Source organism: Solanum verrucosum, unplaced genomic scaffold (genome assembly GCF_900185275.1).
Source record: "Solanum verrucosum unplaced genomic scaffold, falcon-dt-bn FXZP01000117.1, whole genome shotgun sequence".
NCBI classification, from domain to species: Eukaryota; Viridiplantae; Streptophyta; class Magnoliopsida; order Solanales; family Solanaceae; genus Solanum; species Solanum verrucosum.
In genome coordinates this window covers 52,190-74,160 of record NW_026020014.1, presented here as the reverse complement: position 1 = coordinate 74,160, position 21,971 = coordinate 52,190, and the positions used below count along the sequence as shown (strand labels likewise).

The following is a 21,971-nucleotide window of genomic DNA, read 5'->3' as shown; positions in this document are numbered from 1 at the left end:
ATTACTCGTGTCGTTTGTCAATGATTATTTGTGTCGTTATGTTAACAATCATTTCATGACGTTATAATGCAATGATCAATTTATGTCGTTATTATGCCAACAGTTATTTGTGTAGTTATATCAACAATTTGAGAATCTGATTGAAGTAGACTAAAATTTAGTTACTAGTGTTTTCTTTAATTACTAACGACATTTAACCGTTAGATTAGTTAGTTAAGCGACTATGACCTAGGGGTAATTATGTCAACAATTATTTTTTGTCGTTACATATGTCCGCGATTACTCATGACATTATGCCAATGTCGTTATTATGTCCACGATTACTCGTGTCGTTATGCCAATGATAATTTTATGTCGTTATTACGTCAATAATTATTTGTGTCTTCTCACGTCTAGGATTAGAGAAATTATTAATAATTGTATTGATGAATAAAATTATTGAGTACATACTCCTTATATGGGGAGACAATTGTAGAGTCATAAGTTAATTATACTTTGAGTCCTACTATAATAATAAAACAATTATAAATAATCTAATCTTAGGTGGAATATAATCCTAATCGTAATCTAATCCTAGTCGACTTCAGCTAATACAATAAGTAGCGGCCTAGTCGATATATATAAGTAGTTTAATCCTAGTGTGACTCTAATTCTACAACAGTGTTGTAAACACGTCAGTCAGTTTCGTTGGACATGTTCCTTTGACATGTTTCAATCATCAGCTTTCTTCATCTTCTACACTTCCCCTCAAACTAGAGAGTAGAGGAACAGTTAACCTAGCTTGCTTTGAATACCCATCAAAAACTTGTTTTGCCAATGCTTTGGTATGAATATAATGTTAAGTCGTTGCTTGTGATAGTTTATCTACAGATTGATATGAGTAGTCCCACTAGTAAAAACACTTAAGCGCAATATGATAATTCCTACCACAGATTTGACATGACTCAATACTATTTCTCTCCTTATTTCCACTTGGGAAACTTTTGATTATTTGGAGAACCTGATCCATATTGAGTGTTCTGAGAACCTGTTCCTTGTCCAACAGCCGTGAAACCTGTTTCTCTGGAGTTGATGTTGTTGTTTCATCTTCCTCCTCCTCCTTGAGTAGATAATACTATGTTATGGTTTTGTTGTGGCACCTCTTCTTCATCTTCCCTTATATCAAAACTCGTGAGAGCATTAACAAATTGATTAAGGGTTTGATATGGTGTCTTACCTAATATGAAAGTCCTGAAGATCTTATATTTGAGACCTAAACCTCTTGCAAAATTAATTACTTTGTTATCTTCATCCACAAGTTTGTGAATAGCTACAAGGCCATCACGTATGCCTTTGAATTCCTTAATGTATTCATCAGTCTTTTTGGTTCATAGCCCAACAATTTGTAGTTGTTGTTTAAGTTGAAACTTTTTATCTTTTGTTGCTTGAAGATAAGCTTTTTCCAAGCATTCCCACATCTCCTTGGCAGTTGAGCGGCCCACAATTAGGTACATGCTTTCTTCGGTCAAGGTGACTGAGATTCAACTCCTTAGTAACACATTTTTCTTCTTCCAATCATCAAAGGTACCACTATCTTTTGCATCCTTCTCAACCGCTGCAACTTCCCTAGAAGCCTATCTAGTGGAACAACTACTTTTAGTTAGTTCATTCTTTGTGATGAGATATGTTAGTTTCATCTCCTGAATCAATTGAGATATTTGTGTCCTCCATATGAGATTGTTTGTTGGCTTAAGTTTAATGGCGCAAGCGGCAATGAGTTGGTGAAGTGAGGAGATCGACATAGTATTGTTAGAAGGGACCATTGCAATTTATCGTGTAATTTTTGGGAAAGTTTTTAAGCACTGATACTATGTAAAAATCTCACATCTAGGATTAGAGAAAACAATGATTGTATTGATTAATAAAATTGTTGAGTACATACTTTTTATATAAGGAGACAATTGTAGAGTCCTAAGTTAACTATACTTAGAGTCCTACTACAATATTTGTTACTACTATAATAATAAAACAATTATAAATAGTCTAATCCTACTTGAAATATAATCCTAGTCGTAATCTAATCATAGTCGACTTCAGCTAGTACAATAAGTAGCAGCCTAGTCGATATAAGTAATCTAATCCTAGTGTGACTTTACTTCTACAGTAGTGTTGTAAACTCGTGTGCTGTAAACACGTCAGTTAGCTTCGTTGGACTTGTTCCTTTGACATGTTTTAATCATCAGCTTCCTCCATCTTCAACATTAACAATTTAAATATTATTGTTTCCTTTAACTATTAACGACCTTTAACAATTAGAGTTGTTCATTTAGTGACTATGAACTAAATGGTTACTTCACCTTAATCATGTCATTTATTTTCAATCATGTAAATCTATTTTTAAAATACTTTCATTTATTAGCATATGTGTTTTATCACTTTGAAGCATGTAGATCAATTCGATCGATAAATACTCAAATCGAACTTGTCTATCATTTTGGGCACATGGATATTATTAATCAATTAGTGATAGCAATAATTCTGCAACACCTAGTACTTTTGGACTATATTGAACCATTTTAGGTACACAAATGGATTTGAACCCAGTGAAATTGTTTGTACTTGGGTGTAAAAGTGGAGTCTTAGGTATGGGAGGTGTATTGGGTATGAATCAAGGTCATGAGAGAACTTAAATATAAAGTTGAGCTAAAAGTTTTTCTATCGATTAATTTTTCATACAAGAGTCAACTTCAAACATATATTTATCCTAGAATATAAAAAGTTATATGTCCATTATATAACAAATTAAAGGTCTACGAGTCTAATTTTTATTCCATCAAATCATCTGTCATTCAGACTTTTCTACAAAAAAAATTATGATCATTTTCTTAAAAAGTAGAAGAATTGGGAAATTGTGCATCAATCATGCCACTGTTCTCTTTATGTTATCTGCACTTTCGACCGTATAATTGCCCCCTAAATTCTAACATTCTTTTTATTTATGCGATCAGAGTACTCATTACATTCCCGTTGTGTTGTCTGCACTTTTGGCATCACACAATAACCAACAATTTTTTTAAGGCAAAAGGGTCTGGTCGACCTTATACTTGTATGCGTTTGTATTGTGAACCCTTCTACTTAATCGTTTGTCAACTGAACTCTTAAACTCAATCAAAATGAGCCTTTTAAACCCCTTCAACCATGTGTGTAGCTGACTCTCTTTTACATAAATGACATGTCATATCCACATCAGATATATTAATGCCATGTCATTATTATTTTAAAATTATTAATCAAAATTATTTAATTAAAGGTAAAACAATAAAAATTTAATAATCTTTTAAGTAAAACCTATTACATTTTCTCCCATTCCCACTGTTTCAGTGCCCAAGTTGTTGACGTTGTCGCAATTTTTGTCGACGAAACCACTCATATTCCTTCCGCCTTCATCTCCGGCACACATCATCACCATTTTCCTTTCCTCATCCAACCTCCACAAAACCAATAACCTAAGCCACCACACTAGTTTTAGCTGAACACCATCACCATTTTTCGCCGCCATGATTATATCCTTGCACCCTCACCCACCTCCACTAAACCAACAACCTAAGCCACCACACCAGTTCTAGCTGAACACATCACCATTTTTCGCCGCTATTATTAGATCCTCGCACCCTCACCCACACCTCTCTCTCTCCCTCTACTGCGTATCAATGGTGTCCGGCGAGCACCCCCAGCGCCGCTCTCTCCCTTCGTCGGTGAATTAGTGGACTCAAGTAGGTGCCCAAGATTATCTAAATAGATGAAAATAAATTGTGGAAAAGAAAGAAAAAGGGGTTGGGTAGGGGATGGATATGACTGAAAATGAGGTGTAATGGGTGAAGAAGAAAAGTTTTTTACTTAATGGTTTAAAAAATATTTCTTTTATAATTTTTAATATCTTTTAAAGTAAAAATGCTCCTCACTCACCTTAATAGGCGTGTAGTTACACACTTTTGCCAACTCAGACATCTAATGCCACATAAGCTTGGTCAATGGTCATATGAGTTTGTTAAATTGTGTTTTATTGAGTTTAAGGGTTCATTTGACAAATAGGTAAGTATAAGGATTCACAATACAAACTCATACAAGTATAATGTCCACCAAATCATTTTGCCTTTTTTAAAAAACTTCCTTCTTCGAATTTTTCATTCTCATCAACCCTAGGACGATTTTCTCTCCCCTTTTCCTCTCATATCCTCTCCTCACCCTTTGGCACTAAGGTATGTTACTTTAATGTATTGCAAAGTATTCTTAGTCATTAGTTATGAATTTCCAACCAGATTCTACACCACAATTTTAAGAATTTTTTTAAAAAATCATTTCAAGATTCAAGAAAGATTTTTGTGGACGTTTTTCTCCTTCCATGATCATATTTTTTGTTGGGTATTTGGAACAATTAAGGTATGTAAGGATATTTTCAAGTGTCAAAATATCATTGTTCCTTCCCACAATTCATTTTCCATGTCCACATAAATAATTGTCTCCATAATCTGTCCAGTTATGTACAAAAATACATATTTTCTACGAACTTCCATGTGTGAGCCAATTAAAGCTATTCTCGACTTACTTCACATTTAGAATTGCACAAAAAAGACTATTTATCTCAAAGAGGTTTGAAGAAAATTTTGGAAAAATATAAATATATTCTTTCATATGGATTTAATTTAAACTCGTAAACTCCTAAAAATTATTCGTATATGCTGATAATTACTCATGGACACTAGTGTTGAAATTTATTATACATATTGAAATTTTACTTTTAACAAAAAAAATCAGTATTCCAAGTAAAAGCATTTTAATTTTCTTCTTCACTTCTTAGAATTGTTGTTAATTTCCCCCTTTATTTCTCACAATTATTGTTAATATGCGTTGTAGTAACTCGTAATTAGATAAGTGAAAAAATCATGAACATAATATTATATTTGAACTAAGTATTTGACAATGAGGACCTATTTGAGCAGAAGTATTAAATAGAGGGAAAATCCGCTCAATTTCACATAATACGAGGGCACATTTGAACATTTTCTGTTTTCTTAATAATTCCACGTAAAACTTTGGCCATTATATAAACGGGTCGGGTGCACCGCCCATCGACAATATAAAGATTCTACAGTTTGATTCAAGAAAACACGACGACGCCGTATTAAAGACGCAGGAATAATATGGCGGGAAAACCTTTAAGGCTTTTCAATGTGATACAGTGTTAGGGTTCTTCAGTCGAAGCGAATTGTCGCATTCAAGAAGATGCCGATTTACAAAATTAGGGGAATCGATGTCGATTTCCCCTACGAGGCTTACGATTGCCAGATCGCTTACATGGAAAAAGTTATTCAGTCCCTTCAAAATGTATTATATCTTTTTTCATCATTCATTGGGTTTTAAGGTTTTTGGATACAACTTCATTGCTACTGTACTTGTTTTTTAATGGCTTGTGAACGAAGGAGTCTTTTCTGCTGAATTTTTGAAGTATTTAGTGAATTTAATGTTTCAACTAGTAACCATTTGACATTAGATACTTTGATTGAATAGGGCTTCTGTTGTTGGGAATTAGGAAAATTACCCTAATTTCTGTAGTTTCTTGATAATCACACGTGATTGCACTGGTGGAACAAGGATTTTTAACAAGGGGATTCAAAAAATTCGAATTTGCTATCTGAAGAAATTTTTGAACTACCTTTGCCAATACAATGAGAACTTCCCTCATGTCAAGGGGATTCAAAAGTTTCTCTGTATATATGAAAACAATAATAATTAGTTTTTGTCCTTTTTGCGCAATATGATGTTCCAACGAAAAGGAATTAATTGAACCACCTTCCTTAGCTATGACCTTGCCACTCGATGGTCCAATCAACATGGTATTTTCAGTTTTCACAGTAAGCAGCTGCACTACTAATTTTTTCCTGAAGAGTAGAATTAACATCTGACATGATATATACAATATATTTTCTAAAGTACAGATTAACTATGTTTACATGAAGTGTTTTTCCATGTCTGTATTCCTTTTTTCTTTTTCTTTTTCTTTTTGTGTAGTCTTAAAAAGCTTCTTGTTTTACTTGACGAATGCTTGTGATGCGACAGAGATCTAACGCATTGCTTGAGAGTCCAACTGGGACTGGGAAGACCTTGTGTCTTCTTTGTGCCACATTGGCTTGGAGGAAGAGTTTGGGGGGTTTCTCAGTCCGGAAGAGTGGAAGAAGAGATCATATTTCCAGTAGCCAGCAGTCTGATGAGTCTTCTCAATCTGAATCTTCAACATTACCGAGTATTGTATATGCATCACGCACACATAGCCAAATTCGACAAGTGGTGAAAGAGTTAAAGAGGACCAACTATAGGTAGAGTCAAATTGTGATTGTATTATTGAACATGTGGCTTTATTATTATCTTTTACTGTTAGCATATTATTGAAGTCTTTCAAATAGTCTCCTAGTTCAGTGGCAGCATTTTGTTAAGAAGATTTCTTATTTGCAATACTTCACATTTACGTATGCCATAAGGTGTCTGATTCTGTCAAATATAATGTGATGTATAGGCCCAAAATGGTAGTCTTAGGGTCTCGGGAACAACTATGCATTCATGAAGAAGTGAGTCAGCTGCGTGGAAAAACACAGACAAATGCCTGCCATGCACTTTGCAAAAAACACAAAAAACGTTATTGTGCCCATTTTTCTCGCGTTGCAGGTATATTAAGCATATCTGCTTGTACTCAAACTCTTCATGGTTGAGCTGGATTCTGTTTTTGGTTATTGATTCACTTGTAAATGTTCCTAGTGTCATTTATGCTTCAGCCTTCCCACATCCCAGGTGTATTCTTCTCCTAAGGAGGTTATTGCACTCTTTATTTTATTAGAAAGTACATTTACCTGCATGGTCAGCTCAAAAATTTAGGCTCTCTTTTTCCTGCTCATATCCCTTCTCAATCCCTATGGAATTATGTAAATAGAAGATAAAAGACCACATCTTGCATCCAAGGGTGTGACCATGATCAATGAAAATGACAGGGCCATGGGCAACTAGGGTTTAAATCCCAACAAAGTAAAAAAATAATCCAGGTGTTTCTTTCCATTTGCCTAATCTTTGTGGACTAAGTTAGCTGGTACTTCGTCCTTTTGCTGGTGGGAGGTAACAAGTTTAAATTTTACGCTCATAGGACCACTTCATGCTTTTAATTTTATTGGAGAAACAAATAAGCAAAGATGCAAATTTACTCGGTGGAACATGTGGTATGTGATACTGCTAGGAATTTATTTAGCTTTCTAGTTTATAAAGGTGCTGTATGTCAGTATGTCAAACACTTTTGATACTAAGAAAGTATGTATATCCAAATATATAATGATTGGACATATCAAGACCCCTCATAATACTAGTCACTATGCACTTGTTTTTTTGCTTGATCATACTTTATTCGGTAAACTCAGAATCAATTATTAATTTATCATTTGATCCTTGTATTGTTGCATCATCTGTGTATGATCTCTGTGATAAGGAGACAAGCATCTGCACCTTGAATATTTAGGCAGATAACTCTGAAGAACACTGAAAAAATTGTCCTATTTAGCTAAATTAAATAACTGGTTTAATTGCTTGTTTGGTTAATTATTACTTCTTCTGTCCTATAACATATGTCAGCTATATGCTCTTTGGTATTTTGACTTCTTGAACATCATAAATAGTCGACTCCTTGTATAGTTTATGTTTCCTTTCTCTATCTCATCATGATTACCGTTTCTTTTTGTCCGTGTATGTACTTTGTGATCTGGAGACAAAATGTGTACCTTGATCTTTTAAGAAGATATTCTTTAAGACCTTAGGCCAAATGTACTCGTTAGCTGGATGAAATGACCGGTTTATTGCACATATGACTAAACTTCTTCCTCCTCTGTCCTTTAATGCATGTCTGCTATATGACTTCTTTGATATTTCTTGGAAGATCATGAATAGTTGATTGCTTGTATAAATAACCTGTACTTTCTTTGTCTTATCATGATACAATTTTACTTTTTCTGTATTTTTTTTTTTGGATAAAGTAATTAATTTCATTAGAAAAGGGGCAAAAGCTTGCCCGTATACAAGAAGTATACCAAATGTGGAAAACCTTACAAGAGGACATGGTTTTTTACAAATACTTCATCTGTATATAACTTTGTGATCAAGAGACAAACATCTGAACCTTGATATTTAAGCAAATTTCTTTGAAGGATTTAGGCAAATTGTCTCTTAAGCTGTATTAAATGGCAGGTTGATTGCTTGTATGGTAAACTTCTTACTTGTTCTGTCCTGTAACACATGTCAGGTATATGTTCTTTTTTGCAGTTTGATTCTGGAATGTCGTGAATAGTTTTGCTTGTATAGTCAACTCGTATTTTCTCTCTCATCATGGTTGTCATTTTACATGTTTTTGTTGAGTGTTTACATCTGGAACAATGTGAATCGTTGTTATTGAGGCTGAAGGCTCTTGTGACCATTTAACCAGAGAGATTGGATATATTAATGATTGTTTTATAGCAACAACTCAAATAACATAACAGTTCTTTATTAAGTTTTTTTGGTGATCTAAGAAAGATTAAATGTTTCTTTTGATGAGGTAACATTATATTGATGCTTTCGGAGAGTAAAACCTATACAAGTAGTAACAAAATAGAGAACGTACACAAAAATATGGTTCGACATTCAGTCGTCTATACCAATTGGGATATCTCCTCTTTCTTTCCATTCAAAGGACCAAATAAGTGCTAGGTCTTCTTCTAAATTCCCAAATATGTGTCACCCCTCATTGTCTCAAAAAGGTGATAAAGTATGAACAAGTTTCTTCAGAAAAAAGATGCCATTCTTCTGTGTCTTGGTTGGTTTTGTTTGCTTCGGTTATTATTTCGTCTTTATTGAGACCCTCATTTGACGGGTCGACAGCCAATCGTAAGGCTGGACCAGATCCATATCTTGTTTAGCATGAAGAATCACGGGGAAGCACTAGTATGTTTGATTTTCTAGATCGATTATCAAGATCTCATCCCCCTCGACCAACTTTTTCTCTCTGAAGTTAAGCACTATCTCATCTGGACTGAGATCCATATAATGAATCATTTCAGTTAAATGACTTGCTAGCCACAATATATCCCCGACACAATCTACATTATAAAGGATAGTTGTTTAGAAATTTCAAAAATGTTCGGACAAAACTTAATGGTAAATTATGAAGTGTCCCATATAAAGAAATAGAAAGCGAAATGACTTGCTAGCTACAATATATCCCCAACACAATCTACATTATAAAGGATAGTCATTTAGATATTTCCAAAAGATTCAGACAAAACTTAGTGGTAAATTATGTAGTGTCCTTTATAAAAAAAGGTAGATCATGTAGTGCCAACAGAAATTTGTAAAAAAAATAAAAGACTCCTTAACGATCCAAAAAGCTTATCTTACATTGTAGAAATGTTTGAGAAAGAGAAACTCTGCTATATACCCCTAAGCTAGCTTTGGGTGCCTTTCTATCACTTGCCTCCTACCAAAAGTGATGGAAAAATAGATGAGGTAATGAAAGTAAAAGTATGTGTATAAGAAAGGGTAGTCTGGACTACGAAGCATCCTGCACTCACACATGGTTCAGAGAAGAAGTGCATCCCAAGGGGGTGTGATTTAGGCAGCCTACCTTGGAGAAAGCATCATGGTAGGCTAATGACTTTCTGTCGATCTAATACAATTATACAAAAACATAAAAGGTGATTGTGTAACTAAGCATATGACATTCTTTTGTTTACTTTTTGTCTTAACTGTGCTTGGTGAATTATGACTGTTTATGCTGTCTTGTTATACACAGAGTTCATGAAGATTAATCCTAGTCTCGGAGAGGAGCCTATTGACATAGAGGATTTGGTTAACATCGGAAGAAGCAGTGGACCGTAGGTTTTTCTTGTGGGTCTTGTCATTTAATGCTGATAATATGACTGGACTCACTTCTGGTTCTTTTGTAGGTGTCCATATTATGTATCACGAGAACTTCACAAGACTGTGGACATATTATTTGCGCCTTACGATTATCTTATTGATCGCGGATACAGAAAATCTTTGAATATTCAGTGGACAAACAGTATACTTATATTTGATGAAGCTCATAACTTGGTAAATTGCACCTTCAACCGTTGCATAAGTATTTTCTTAGAATGCTCACCTTTGCATCATTCTTCTGTTGTAATTTAAGATTCAATTTTTATATTTTTTGGCGTTTCTTTTTTAAAACCAGGAAAGCTTGTGTGCTGATGCAGCCTCTTTTGACCTTTCTTCTGGCCTTCTGACAGCTTGCATCTCTGAAGCTAAAAATTGTATAGACCTTTCGATAGAAAGGAGGGAGATGTCAAGTGACAAATCATGTAATCCCGATAACTTTGCCATTCTCAGAGGTAAATTCGTTAATTGCTGAATGAAGTTATGATAGATGCATTTGACGTGATTTTATTCATGGGTATTTAGCGTATAGTTCATTGCCTTTAATTGTTCAAGACGTGTCTGTAAGGTCCACTACAATCTAAGAGACATTTCTCATTAGAGTTCAATCAAGTTGCCTCTTACTTTCGTTTGTTATTTGTTCCTCTCTGTTATTTCATACTAAATTTACTTGTTCAACTCCTTTGTATCTGGGGTAGTATATGGGTGCCGCACACTCTTTAACAGTATGAATCTCATGCAGCACTTCTGTTGAAGCTTGAGAAAAAAATTGGTGAAGTACCCATTGATTCAAAAGAGTTGGGTTTCACGAAGCCTGGACCATACATTTATGAGTTTCTTGCTGATCTAAATAGCACACAGAAAACGGCCAACATGCTCATTGATATAATTGAGGAAGCAACTGTACTTCTTGAAGAAGGTGAGTTCTTACTGCCTTGACCTTCCGAATGTAATCTACCTTGTATCAGATCTACTCTGGAATGAATGGTTGTTTGCAGCACTGTTTAACTTGGCAGGAAGATTAATAACTTAGCTTTCAATTCATTAATTATAGTTTTAGTGGTCCAAAATTGTTAAACTTGAGTTCAGATTTGGTTATAATGTGGTCTAAATTGTATTTGCTTGAGAAAGTGTGCTTAATGTTAATGATGTGAGTTGTGTTAGAAGCTAAATGTACTATTTTGTATACCAAGGTTAACTCCTTGTGCAATGAAATTCACTTATTACTTGTTAAAAAAAGGAAATGTGTTCCATGCAATGGAAGGGGGCAGAAAAAAGTTGAGTTGTTTTTAGCTTTTGTAGCCAGGGTGTTTTGTATTTATTTTAGCTTTGTATGGTGCTTCTCCATTTGAAATCACTGAATTCTTGTTCCTTGAATCAGATACAAACACTACTGAAGATGGAAAAACAAACAAGTCAAAAAGCACAGTCTGCAGATTGGAAAGCATGGGTGACATTCTACAGCAGATTTCTCAGAGATGATGGGAACCCTCATGCTCAATACTATCGTGTAAGTTAGGAGATTATGTTGCCTTTTTTTGGTTGGCAGGTTGTGAATGATTTTGTTTGAGACTTGTACGATTGTACTAAATCCTGATTCTCAGTCAGTTGTCTGATTGAAGTTGTTTCATGTCTTATCAGGTTCATGTTCAGGAAGTTCAAGGAAATGGCATGGATTCCTTTAAAGGTAGCCAAATTCCTCTTCGGCATAGTGCAAACATAGCTTCAGTTCTTCGGATACCTATGTCCTCCATAGTTTTTTGTTTTCTTAACCTTTAACCCTCCCCCTTCATATTTTTAATCTTCGATTATGTGCTGCAGGCAAGGGATCTAGGACACTGAGCTGGTGGTGTTTCAATCCAGGTATTGCAATGGAGCAGTTCTCCAGATTAGGTGTTGGATCTATCATTTTGACTTCTGGCACATTATCTCCAATGGATTCCTTTGCTGAGGAATTGAAGTTGTGAGTCCAATCTATCCCAAAATGTTTACTTATTTTTGTTCTGGCATGGGCTCTGGTTTCCATCTCTTTTCCTTCTTGCTGCTTGTAGAGATTTTCCAGTACGTTTAGAGAACCCTCATGTTATATCAGACAATCAGATATGGGCTGGTGCTGTACCCGTGGGCCCTTCTGGTTATACATTCAACTCATCATACAGGACACGTGATTCTATTGAATACAAGCAAGAGCTTGGGAATGCCATTGGTATGTGGAATGTGATACTGGAATGTGGTGTATATGCAGCTGTGAACTTTTGATGATGTTTCCAGATAATGTTTTTGATGGATGTTATTCTTTTTAATTTTATGCTTCAGTCAATTTCGCCCGCGTTGTACCAGATGGCCTTCTTGTATTTTTTCCTTCATATTACATTTTGGAGCAATGCATTGGCTGCTGGAAAACTTTGGTAAGGATCTAGACATAATGAAAATTGACATCTGCTCGGCATTGGTTTCTGTGAGCATAATTTTGGGCTATGAAAATATTCAGGGACATTCAATCTCAATGGGTTCAAGCACAATATGGGAAAGGATATGCAAACACAAGCTGCCTGTGGTTGAACCGAGACAATCTTCCCTTTTCCCAGCGGCAATTGAAGTACGCCATACAATTTTTGTAACTTTTCTTTTATGCATTCTGTGTCTGTATTTGACTGAGATATGTTGGGCCTCGACAGGACTATATGGCCAAGTTAAAGGACAAATCAGCATCTGGGGCTGTATTTTTTGCCGTCTGTCGTGGAAAAGTAGGTTTCTATTTTAAAAATGTTTCTTTAGCTCTTGATAATAAAATTTGTATAGTTTTGAACGTTTAATACAAGCTTATGTTATTAGTGGGTAGCAGATACTTCTAGAAGTCTTCAACATAGTTAAACTAGTAGTGATTTGACATGATGGGTTGTTATGCCTGGGGTTTGATTCAATGGTAAGGATGCAATGCATGCAGTGTGGGTTAGGCCCCACGTCACGATTTTGAATGCTGCCTTTGACTTAAGCCTGACATTTAAGTGGAAGTAGGGTAGAGGGATGGGCCCATACTCCTTCGAGCTGTAAACCTCTAAGCACAGTTGGAATTTGGCAAGCTAACTTACACGGGGTTTGTTGCTTATAAAAGAAAAGGAAAAAAGGTTTAATTGGATGTCTGCTTCTTTTTGTAGAGACATGTCTCTTTTTGGTAAGTCGTGGTATTATTTCTGCTTACTAGGGAAAGCCAACATTCCGTCGAAAATATAAAAGGGGAAAAACTTAAATGACCAACATATCTTATTCCTTTGTGCACACTGTTTTATAAACTTATCATAGTTGTACATTGAGAAAGCATGTAACTTAATAGCAGAAATTTCCTAGTAAAAATGGACATAATTCATTGAACTTGTAAATCTAAGTTATTCGCAACTACAAAAGGTGAAGCATACAACTGGGTATCTCATAGAAGATGTGTCAAATGAATTAGAGACCTACCAATCGTATTAAATGTTTAACTATGAAAATGTAGTGCCTAACTGCATATATGTTCCTTTGTTCTTATATAATGGTATACATTCAGGTTATCCTAGATCATTGATAGTAGTGTTATAAATGACACCCTTTGATCATGTTTCCTTATTATTGGTTGATTGGTACATAGGTGAGTGAGGGGCTGGATTTTACTGACCACGCTGGTAGAGCTGTTGTGATCACTGGCATCCCCTTCGCCACAAGGACCGATCCTAAGGTTTGTGAACATAATCACTGCTATTGTGTCAATTTTCTCGTTGGAGTTGTTCAGTGATTCAAGTGTTTCCTAGTTTTGTTTTAACAAAAACTTACATCCAGTCACTTTGCATCCTGATATATCATCTTCAACAACTACAACAACATACCCAGTGAAATCCCACTAGGTGGGGTCTGGGGAGGGTAGAGTGTACGCAGACCTTACCACTACCTCGTGGAGGTAGAGAGGCTGTTTCCGAAAGACCCTCAGCTCAAGTACATCACATCCAAGTAAAAGGGGAGGGGAACAGTGTATAAAACATAACATCCAATAACTTAGCATGTACCTTATACTTCTTCTCCCTGAGTTGCCTCTTCAGTCCTTTGCTTTTCTTCTTTGATGCTGAAGGATTCTGTTCTCTAACTGGGCTATCCTCCGCCTCAGGATGAATATCTCCCTCAATTCTTCCGTCTTCATTAAGCATAAGTTTAAGCCTCCCTTCTTTCAACAGCTTTATAGAGCGGGCATGCCTTTTGGATTCAACAACTAATGTTTCCTAATTTACTTCTTTCCTGATATCATTTGGTTTGTGGTAATTTTGTCTATTCAAATATATGAAAGCAACCCAGGGGATGGAGTACTTTGATCTTCAATTCATTTGAAAACTTTGATCTGAGGCTCTAATTTCCTTTGGAGAAAAATGTTTTGCACTTGTCAATAATTAAAAATATGTGTTGCACTTATCTGATTAAATCATAAATAAATGTGTTGAACTTAGTCTGTTGTCACCTCGGCGTTGTTGTCTGTTCATACAAATGTCAAATGAAACCTTGTGCACCGTATGTCTGAATCAGGTTCGATTGAAACGCGAATTCCTGGATCAACAGATGGCCTTGCAACCAACTGGATCTAAGGTACAGGTCAAACCAAAAAGGTGTTTAGGTACTTCTGAGCTTGTTTCTTGTTGAACCCACCTCTCCCGAGGGCTGAGCATATTCATACTAAAAAGTGATGTGGCAGGTCCTAACAGGAGAAGATTGGTATACTCAACAAGCAACCAGGGCAGTTAATCAGGCTGTGGGCCGTGTCATTCGTCATAAACATGATTTTGGAGCAATTATATTCTGTGATGAAAGGTATATACCCTTTTTGACCATATTGCAGTCAATATATGGGAGCAATAATCAAGCTGTGGGCCGTGCCAACTTTTCACCAAATTGCTGTCATATATTGGCTGCTCTTTTTTCCTTGTACATATGACCAGAATGCTGCTAGAGTTTATTTGCCTAAGCTGGTAGTGAAATATCTTGCTTACAACTTAGTCAAACCTTTGATACTGGATGGATAGTTGAATGACTTGGTTTCGATTGCTTAAGCTCATTCTGATATTGAATGTCGATACTAAACACGCAGACTTTCATACTGTTGGAATTAAGGGAATTGCCATGAGTCAACTATATCTGTTAAAAGGAAGTTCACAATAGGGGCATCCCCCACTGCATATTTGCAGAAGTAGAGTTACTGTGTGTCATTTGGTCATCATTCTGCCTGTTGCATAGAGTGACCCATCAATTTTGAAACATCTGTCTTTAACTTCTCCTTTATCTTGAGCAGATTCACATACTCCAATCGTCAGTCACAGATATCACGTTGGATACAACCCCATATCAAGGTTGATTTGTTTTAATTGGTATTTTTTGCTCTATTTTTGTTTTTTGTTTTCTTTTTCTAAATTATCATCTTTTTGACTGTCCAGTGTCATTCCAAATTTGGGGAAGTAGTCTTTTCATTGACACGCTTTTTTCGTGATGGAAGAATCCGTGGCCCTACAAAGCTAGAAATGATGCTTACCAGATGACAAGGGTAAAGTAAAACTAGTAAAAGAAAATCACATTACTCTGTTTTGGCTTAATGTTGCACTCTCTTGCTTGTATTTATTGATGCCATTTTGCCTAGATCACTTGATGTGATACACGTGAGGTACTATATTCTGTGGGAGTAGTCCTAGGTTGACATTAGGATTTACACAGATAGATCTCTGTAGATCAAAGGTTGTGTTGACAACCGGTTTCAGTTTTCTGCTTAGTTATGGTTCAGATATTTTGGGGTGTATATTTATAGGAGTGGGTGAGAGCATTGGTTGAAAACAAAAAGAATCTGAACTCAAATTAGCAGTTCAGTCTGGTTTTCCAGTTTTGGTTTGGTTTCAGCGTAGAAGAAATACACCTACATTTGATTGGTTCCGCTGAAAAATCAAGCTAATCAATGGGTGTGCGTGGACATGCTTAATAATTTCTTCTCTAACATGCTTCCTGCTCTCCTCCAACTGTAGCTAGTTTATATATAAAATAATATAGTAGGTAGTTAGCTCATGAAAGGTTTGTCCATGTCATGCTTCCGACCGACAAATGCACCGGTCCGTAAGTGCAAAACTATGGCGAGTGAAGGTGTTAAAAGGGGATGGGGTAAACCTAGAGTTATATGGAAGGAAGTTTTCTCAAATACCTACAAATTTTTGGATTCAATTCAAACTTATCTAAAGATAGGGAACAATGTAAGAAATAGATGCAAAAAGGTGATGTTTTTTATCAAGGGAAATTCAGTCACCAAGCAGATGCAGAGAGGCCAGACAGTACAAAAGAAGTGAAATAGCTAGCTCCTGTACAAATGATTCTATGCCAAGTTCAGGGAGCTAAGAAAATAAAAAATAGTAGTCAGCACTATATACGGTGTTGAGATTGTTCCAACTAAAAAGGTTAGCCAAACATTTAGCTTTGAGTGAATAGGTTGGAGTTGAGATGCCATTAAAACACATGCGGTTCCTTTCTGACAGGATACACCAAAAGATAGAAAAAAAATAGGTTTTGGTCTTGTTAGAGAACTTCTAATAGTTGGTACGATGATGACATGAGTTGTAAATAGAGAAGTGACGATTCATATAGCTGACTTCAACTTGTTTGGGACTGGGGCATAGTTGTTGTTAGCTTATGAATCCCATTTTCACTCATGTTTTTTTGGCACAAACCCTTTTACAGCCAAAATTTGGTTTAGTTTTGGTTGTGATCTAATGGCAGCTCTCTAGTAGAGTTTATAAAAAAATCTGATATTACTGTTGAATATATGTCACCTTCTTAATTGACAGTTGATTTCTCATTTCATGTACACTTGAGTAGATTGGATGGTAACTTTTCTTGTTTTGGATACCCAATATCTTTGATGCGACAAGTCAATTGAGGGATTTAGACAAAGCTTAATAAATGAGTTTGTTCAGATTCAATGACTAACTCTGGTGTATTTTATATAAGGCTACAAATTGACAATGATTGCGTAACTCACCTATTTTTGGCAAGTCTATACTCACTCTGTATAAATTGGGCGAGCGCATTTCAATTGGAACTTAGTTTAAACTAGTTCAACCTCATTGATGATAGTGTGTAGGTTTATAATTGTATAGAAATCAAAACACCGCTTTGCACGAGCTTCAAAAGAAAGAGAGACCGAGTCACTAAGCAGAGAATTAGATCTGAGAGCAAAAGAGATTATGAAAGTTCTTTCACTGGGCAACCCTGAAACAAGTTCTTCAACTCAATCTATTTGAGCCTGTGAAAGCAGCATAATTTCATGTGTGAAGCATAGTGAGGAAGCAACATGTTCATTCTTGTCATGCTTTTTAGTGATTTTGTCAAATTATTTGTATCTCCGTCTCCTTTCATTAGTTGAGTCAAATAATACCTCCTCACTTCTACACCAACATACCCAGTGTAATCCCACAAGGGGGGTTTGGGGAAAGTGAGGCTGTTTCCTCACTGAGATAATTGAATTTGTTATTGTTATTACATATTACTGTCATTGTTGTTACCTATTGATTCTGGTTCTCTTCGCAGAAACAGTAGAGAGTGTAGGAAACTCTCAGTCTCAACTTCACTTTGAAAAGCTTCTCACCTCTCTGGTAAGCTAATTTAGTGTCGGTGCATCTTTTAAAGTTAATATGACAGTAATGCACATTTTTTCTTATTTCTTTCTTCACGTGATTCTGTTCATAGGTCTCATCAGTGGATTTTCCTGGCTCTACTAATCAATTGTCTTCCTCAGTTAAGCAAGGCAACAGCCCTGGTAGGCTGGAAGAAATACTTCCTGCTAATAAATCATCTCTTAGATCTGATAAGCTAGCTAAGATTCTGGCCGTAAAACATGCAAGTAATTTATTGGTCCCTGGACGAATAGGCATGCCAATTTGCAATCAGAAAATAATTGACTTGACGAAACATGAATTGGCTGATGAACCACCAAAAGATATTGTTGCACCTTGTTCTACGAAGAGGCCTCGGTTAGCATTAACAGGATCTGATTGTCAAAGTGATCATTTTCGAAAGCCTCATGATAGTCCTGACTGTTCCTCAGTTGCCCATCACCTGTTGTCAGAAAGTGACTTTAGATATTTATTGAATAATAAGAAGTCACAGTACTCTGAGAACCAAAGTACACGAAACAGTAATTTAGATAGAGCAAACCTTCTTGAAGATGAGAGGACATCACGAAAGACTGCAGGGTTAGTTGACCTGCAAAATGAAGATGGCATTCTTAGCTCTGCACCTTGCAATAATGAGGAGAAAGGATCGGCTTTTCTTGTTCAGGTAAATGCTGGAAATTTACTCTTCCTATATCAACTTCTTTATGTGTACTAGCGTGCGGGACAGCATTTGTCTTTCTTGCTTTAACTGCAGTGGTGGCGTTTCTGTCTTTTTGTCTATCTCAATTTAGTGTCAGTGATGTTGAGCAACTAAAGATTGCCTCTGTATCTCACCTAACTCCCTATGGTTTTTTTGATGACAAACTCCCTATGTTATTTAATTTATGGTGATATTTCTGCTGTTCTGTTTGATTTTCTTTTGAAAACACTTTGCTGATTGATATAGGAACCCGTAGCATATCTTGGTATTTTACTATGTTGTATCTATTTCTTGTCACAAATTTTCTTTTTTCTAGTTTCTGGTTTCACAGGTACTTGAAACTCTGGTACATTAAATAATCATTGACTATTGAGTGAGTGCACAAATGTGACCATGCTGAAGAACCAAGTTGACATAATTATGAAGCAGAAGGAAATTTAATGCATTTCCTCTTTATATGGTAGTGATCTAGGGTTTTCTTTGGGTGATTGAAGATTTAGACTAATATGAGAAGACTTAGTAATTCTGGTGTGAAACAGGATCTTCTTCTATCACTAATGGATAAACTGGGATACACCAGTCACTTGGACAAGACTATATAAGACTTACTAAATGCGTCTCTTCGATCTAGACAAGTGTCTGAAACTGTGAAGTAGTGGAATTATATGAATTCCAAGTTGGCTTAGCATTGCCAAATGGAACTTGTAAGGTCATTCTTTTAAGTTGTTTGCATTTCTTTATAGGTAAAAGGTCCAAATTTGTCTTTGTACTATTCGAAATTGAGCAACTTTGCCGTCCGTTGAAACTTTTGTTCAATTCATACTCCTTCGGTTAGGAAAAAGTCTCTGTATATTCCCTTGCAATTAATGGAGCTCCAGCGTGAAATAATAGGTGGTCTCCACGTATTCAAATTCTTTCACTAAAAAGTTTCAGATTTAACCCCCAATGCTCGACTATGGATTAAAATTACCTTCAATTTGAAGCTCTGTTAGGGGTCAAGGGCAAAAACGGGAAGTCTAAAGGAGGGCAAGCTTTATCAAAAAAATAAAAACTTGATAAAAAAAGTCTATAGGAGAGCAAATCTGATTAGTTTCAGGTAGAACAGGGGCAAATGTAACCCTTTTCCCTCTTTATATTATTGGACTTTCTTAACATCAACTTTTAAAATTAACCTTTACAAGCTCATTGTTCACAAGTTACTTATCATTTCTTTACCAGAAAGGACAGTATTCCATTGGGCTTGAGATTTTCCCATCTTGAATTTATCTCTTGTAACTGGCAAAGACTTCTACTGTATAAGTAACAAAATTTGGGGTTATTAGTTGAGCGTTTCTGCTGTGATCTCCTATGCAGGTCAGGGAAAAGCTTACTGATACAGAATACCATGAATTCGTCGGGTATATGAAGTCACTCAAGTCTAAAGCAATGAAGATAGGCCAAGTTCTTCAATCTATCACAAGATTATTTTCTCTTCCTGATAAACCAACTTTTTTATGTCTTTTAAATATTTTAAGTTGATAATTATTGTGATTATTAGTCATTTTAGGTCATTTTCAAATAATATATGTTACCCTTTCCGGCCAATTTTATGAGGCACAATAAAATTCTAAGAGTCAACAAATTTTTTATTAGCAAATAAAGATTGACATTCACAAGAATGATATTTGAAGAATTGACAATTGGAGGTAATAATTGAAGTGGACCCCAAATAAACTTTTAATTGTCATATTACGTTTTTTGAAAGTCAATTTAACTAATTTTTTAGGTTATATTAGATTACAATAATTCGATATTTTAAACAAAAAATTTAGATATTCAAAAACTACACGAAAAGTACTATAAATTGCAATTTTTTATATATCAATATGATAAAAAAAAATATCGTAAATTGTTAGTCAAAGTTCTTATAATTTGAATCTAAAAAAGAAAATCACAATAATTAAAAGTAGACGGAGTGAATATGTGATAAAACTTAAAATTGGTGGTGGAATTGGCAAGTAAAGTGGGCCCGTTAGAGAATAAATGTGGAAAATTTACCTCTGTATGTTGAATGGCAATTGAAGTGGGCCATAAATGAATGTGAATAAGCAAGCAAGCATTTTGACGGAGTCATATTCACATTTCTTGGATAGTAAAATGCCCGCGCTGTGCACGGGTCCAAGCATTAAGATTGATTTTTAAAATTGATTTACATATTTTAATTTTCAATTTGTTGTATATATCTATATATACTTCTAAGTTAAATATTCAAAAAGGAGAATATTTGATATTCCCTCTGTATTTTTTTTGGTTGTCTTAATTTCCTTTTTAAGAGTTAAACAATATGAATTTTGATTAATATTTTAAGAAGTATTTTTTTATCATATTGATATGAAAATTGTTGCAATTTATAGTATTTTTCGTATAAATTTTGAATATCTAAAAATTTATTTTAAAATATTGAATTAATGCAATCTAATTTAACTTTGAAAATTAGTCAAATTAACTCTTGAAAAACGCAACATGACAACTAAAAAGGAATGGATAAAATAATATTTAAAATATACTTAGCTAATAATACAAAAAGTATTATAAATTATATTTGCTATTTCTTTTTATCTCAATGTATATAGTATCTATTAAATGTAACTAATAATATTTTGTATCTCAATTTATATAGTCTCTTTATCTTGATTTAATATTTTTTGTGTGTAATCAAATTAATTTTTAAAAGCCATAATTCTCTATTTTATGAGTATATATACGTTGAAAATTTAAAATTGAAATAAGTAATAATTATCGATTTACCATACCGCTAAATATTGAAATCAAATTTAAAAATATAAACTATATCAATTTAATTTTAAAAGATCATGATTCTCAGTCCTAAACTTGAAATCGAAAGAAATTATAATTACCGATTTATCATATTACTAAATATTGAAATCAAATTTGAAATAAAGAAATGGGTCCCACGCATGATCACAATATTATGCTGCAAATGGAATTCTCCTTGAAATGAAGAGAGTTAGCAAGCAGGTGAAGCACACATGTTGACAGTGTGCTGCCTGCTAATGCTATCACTCATTAAATAAGAGAATTTGAAAACAACACCAATAGGTGAATTAAGGGCCCGTTTGGCCATGCGATATGGTATCATGATATGAAATCATGAGATGAAATTGAAGGTTTGTTTGGACACGCGATATGGAATTTTTGTGTTGTATATTTTCTCATAAACATAAAAATCTCATAAGTTGTAAAACTATTAAAATAGCCCCAATTGTTTATTCAATCTTATCAAATAAACAAAAATTATAAAATCGCATAATAAATTATTACAAAGTTATTTGTTCTTCACTTAAGTAATTGTTTCATCTAACTTTAATTTAATTAAAAAATTGAACATAAATTGTACTTGATATGCTCATATCTCTCAACTCCTCTTACGAATAACCTATAAAGTAGAAAAAAAACATACATTAGTGAGTAAATATTAACTTAGAAGTTAAATACACTAAGATAAAAATTAACAAACATCACTGACTTCTAACTATTTACAAGAAAAAACAATAGTTAAATATTATTGAATAACGAAATTTTAAAAAGTTACCACAAGTTTGAGTAAAAAACACTTCTAATAAAATTTAATCAAAAAAAATTATAAC

At 34.7% G+C, this 21,971-nt stretch overlaps 1 protein-coding gene across 1 annotated transcript; it reads left to right on the top strand.

Annotated features, from left to right (window-relative positions):
* Nucleotides 1-5,149: 5,149 nt before the first annotated feature.
* LOC125820815 (regulator of telomere elongation helicase 1 homolog) lies at nucleotides 5,150-20,109 on the top strand. Its single transcript, XM_049500253.1, is given in 25 exon segments — nucleotides 5,150-5,364; nucleotides 6,097-6,353; nucleotides 6,551-6,699; nucleotides 9,836-9,917; nucleotides 9,990-10,137; nucleotides 10,259-10,415; nucleotides 10,703-10,879; nucleotides 11,342-11,430; nucleotides 11,432-11,470; nucleotides 11,602-11,647; nucleotides 11,782-11,923; nucleotides 12,012-12,166; nucleotides 12,277-12,368; nucleotides 12,452-12,559; nucleotides 12,639-12,707; nucleotides 13,589-13,675; nucleotides 14,509-14,568; nucleotides 14,675-14,790; nucleotides 15,269-15,326; nucleotides 15,411-15,506; nucleotides 15,508-15,517; nucleotides 17,539-17,603; nucleotides 17,698-18,288; nucleotides 19,678-19,819; nucleotides 20,090-20,109. Coding segments are annotated over 25 exon segments (3,057 nt in total). The 5' UTR covers nucleotides 5,150-5,262.
* The last annotated feature ends 1,862 nt before the right edge of the window (nucleotides 20,110-21,971 follow it).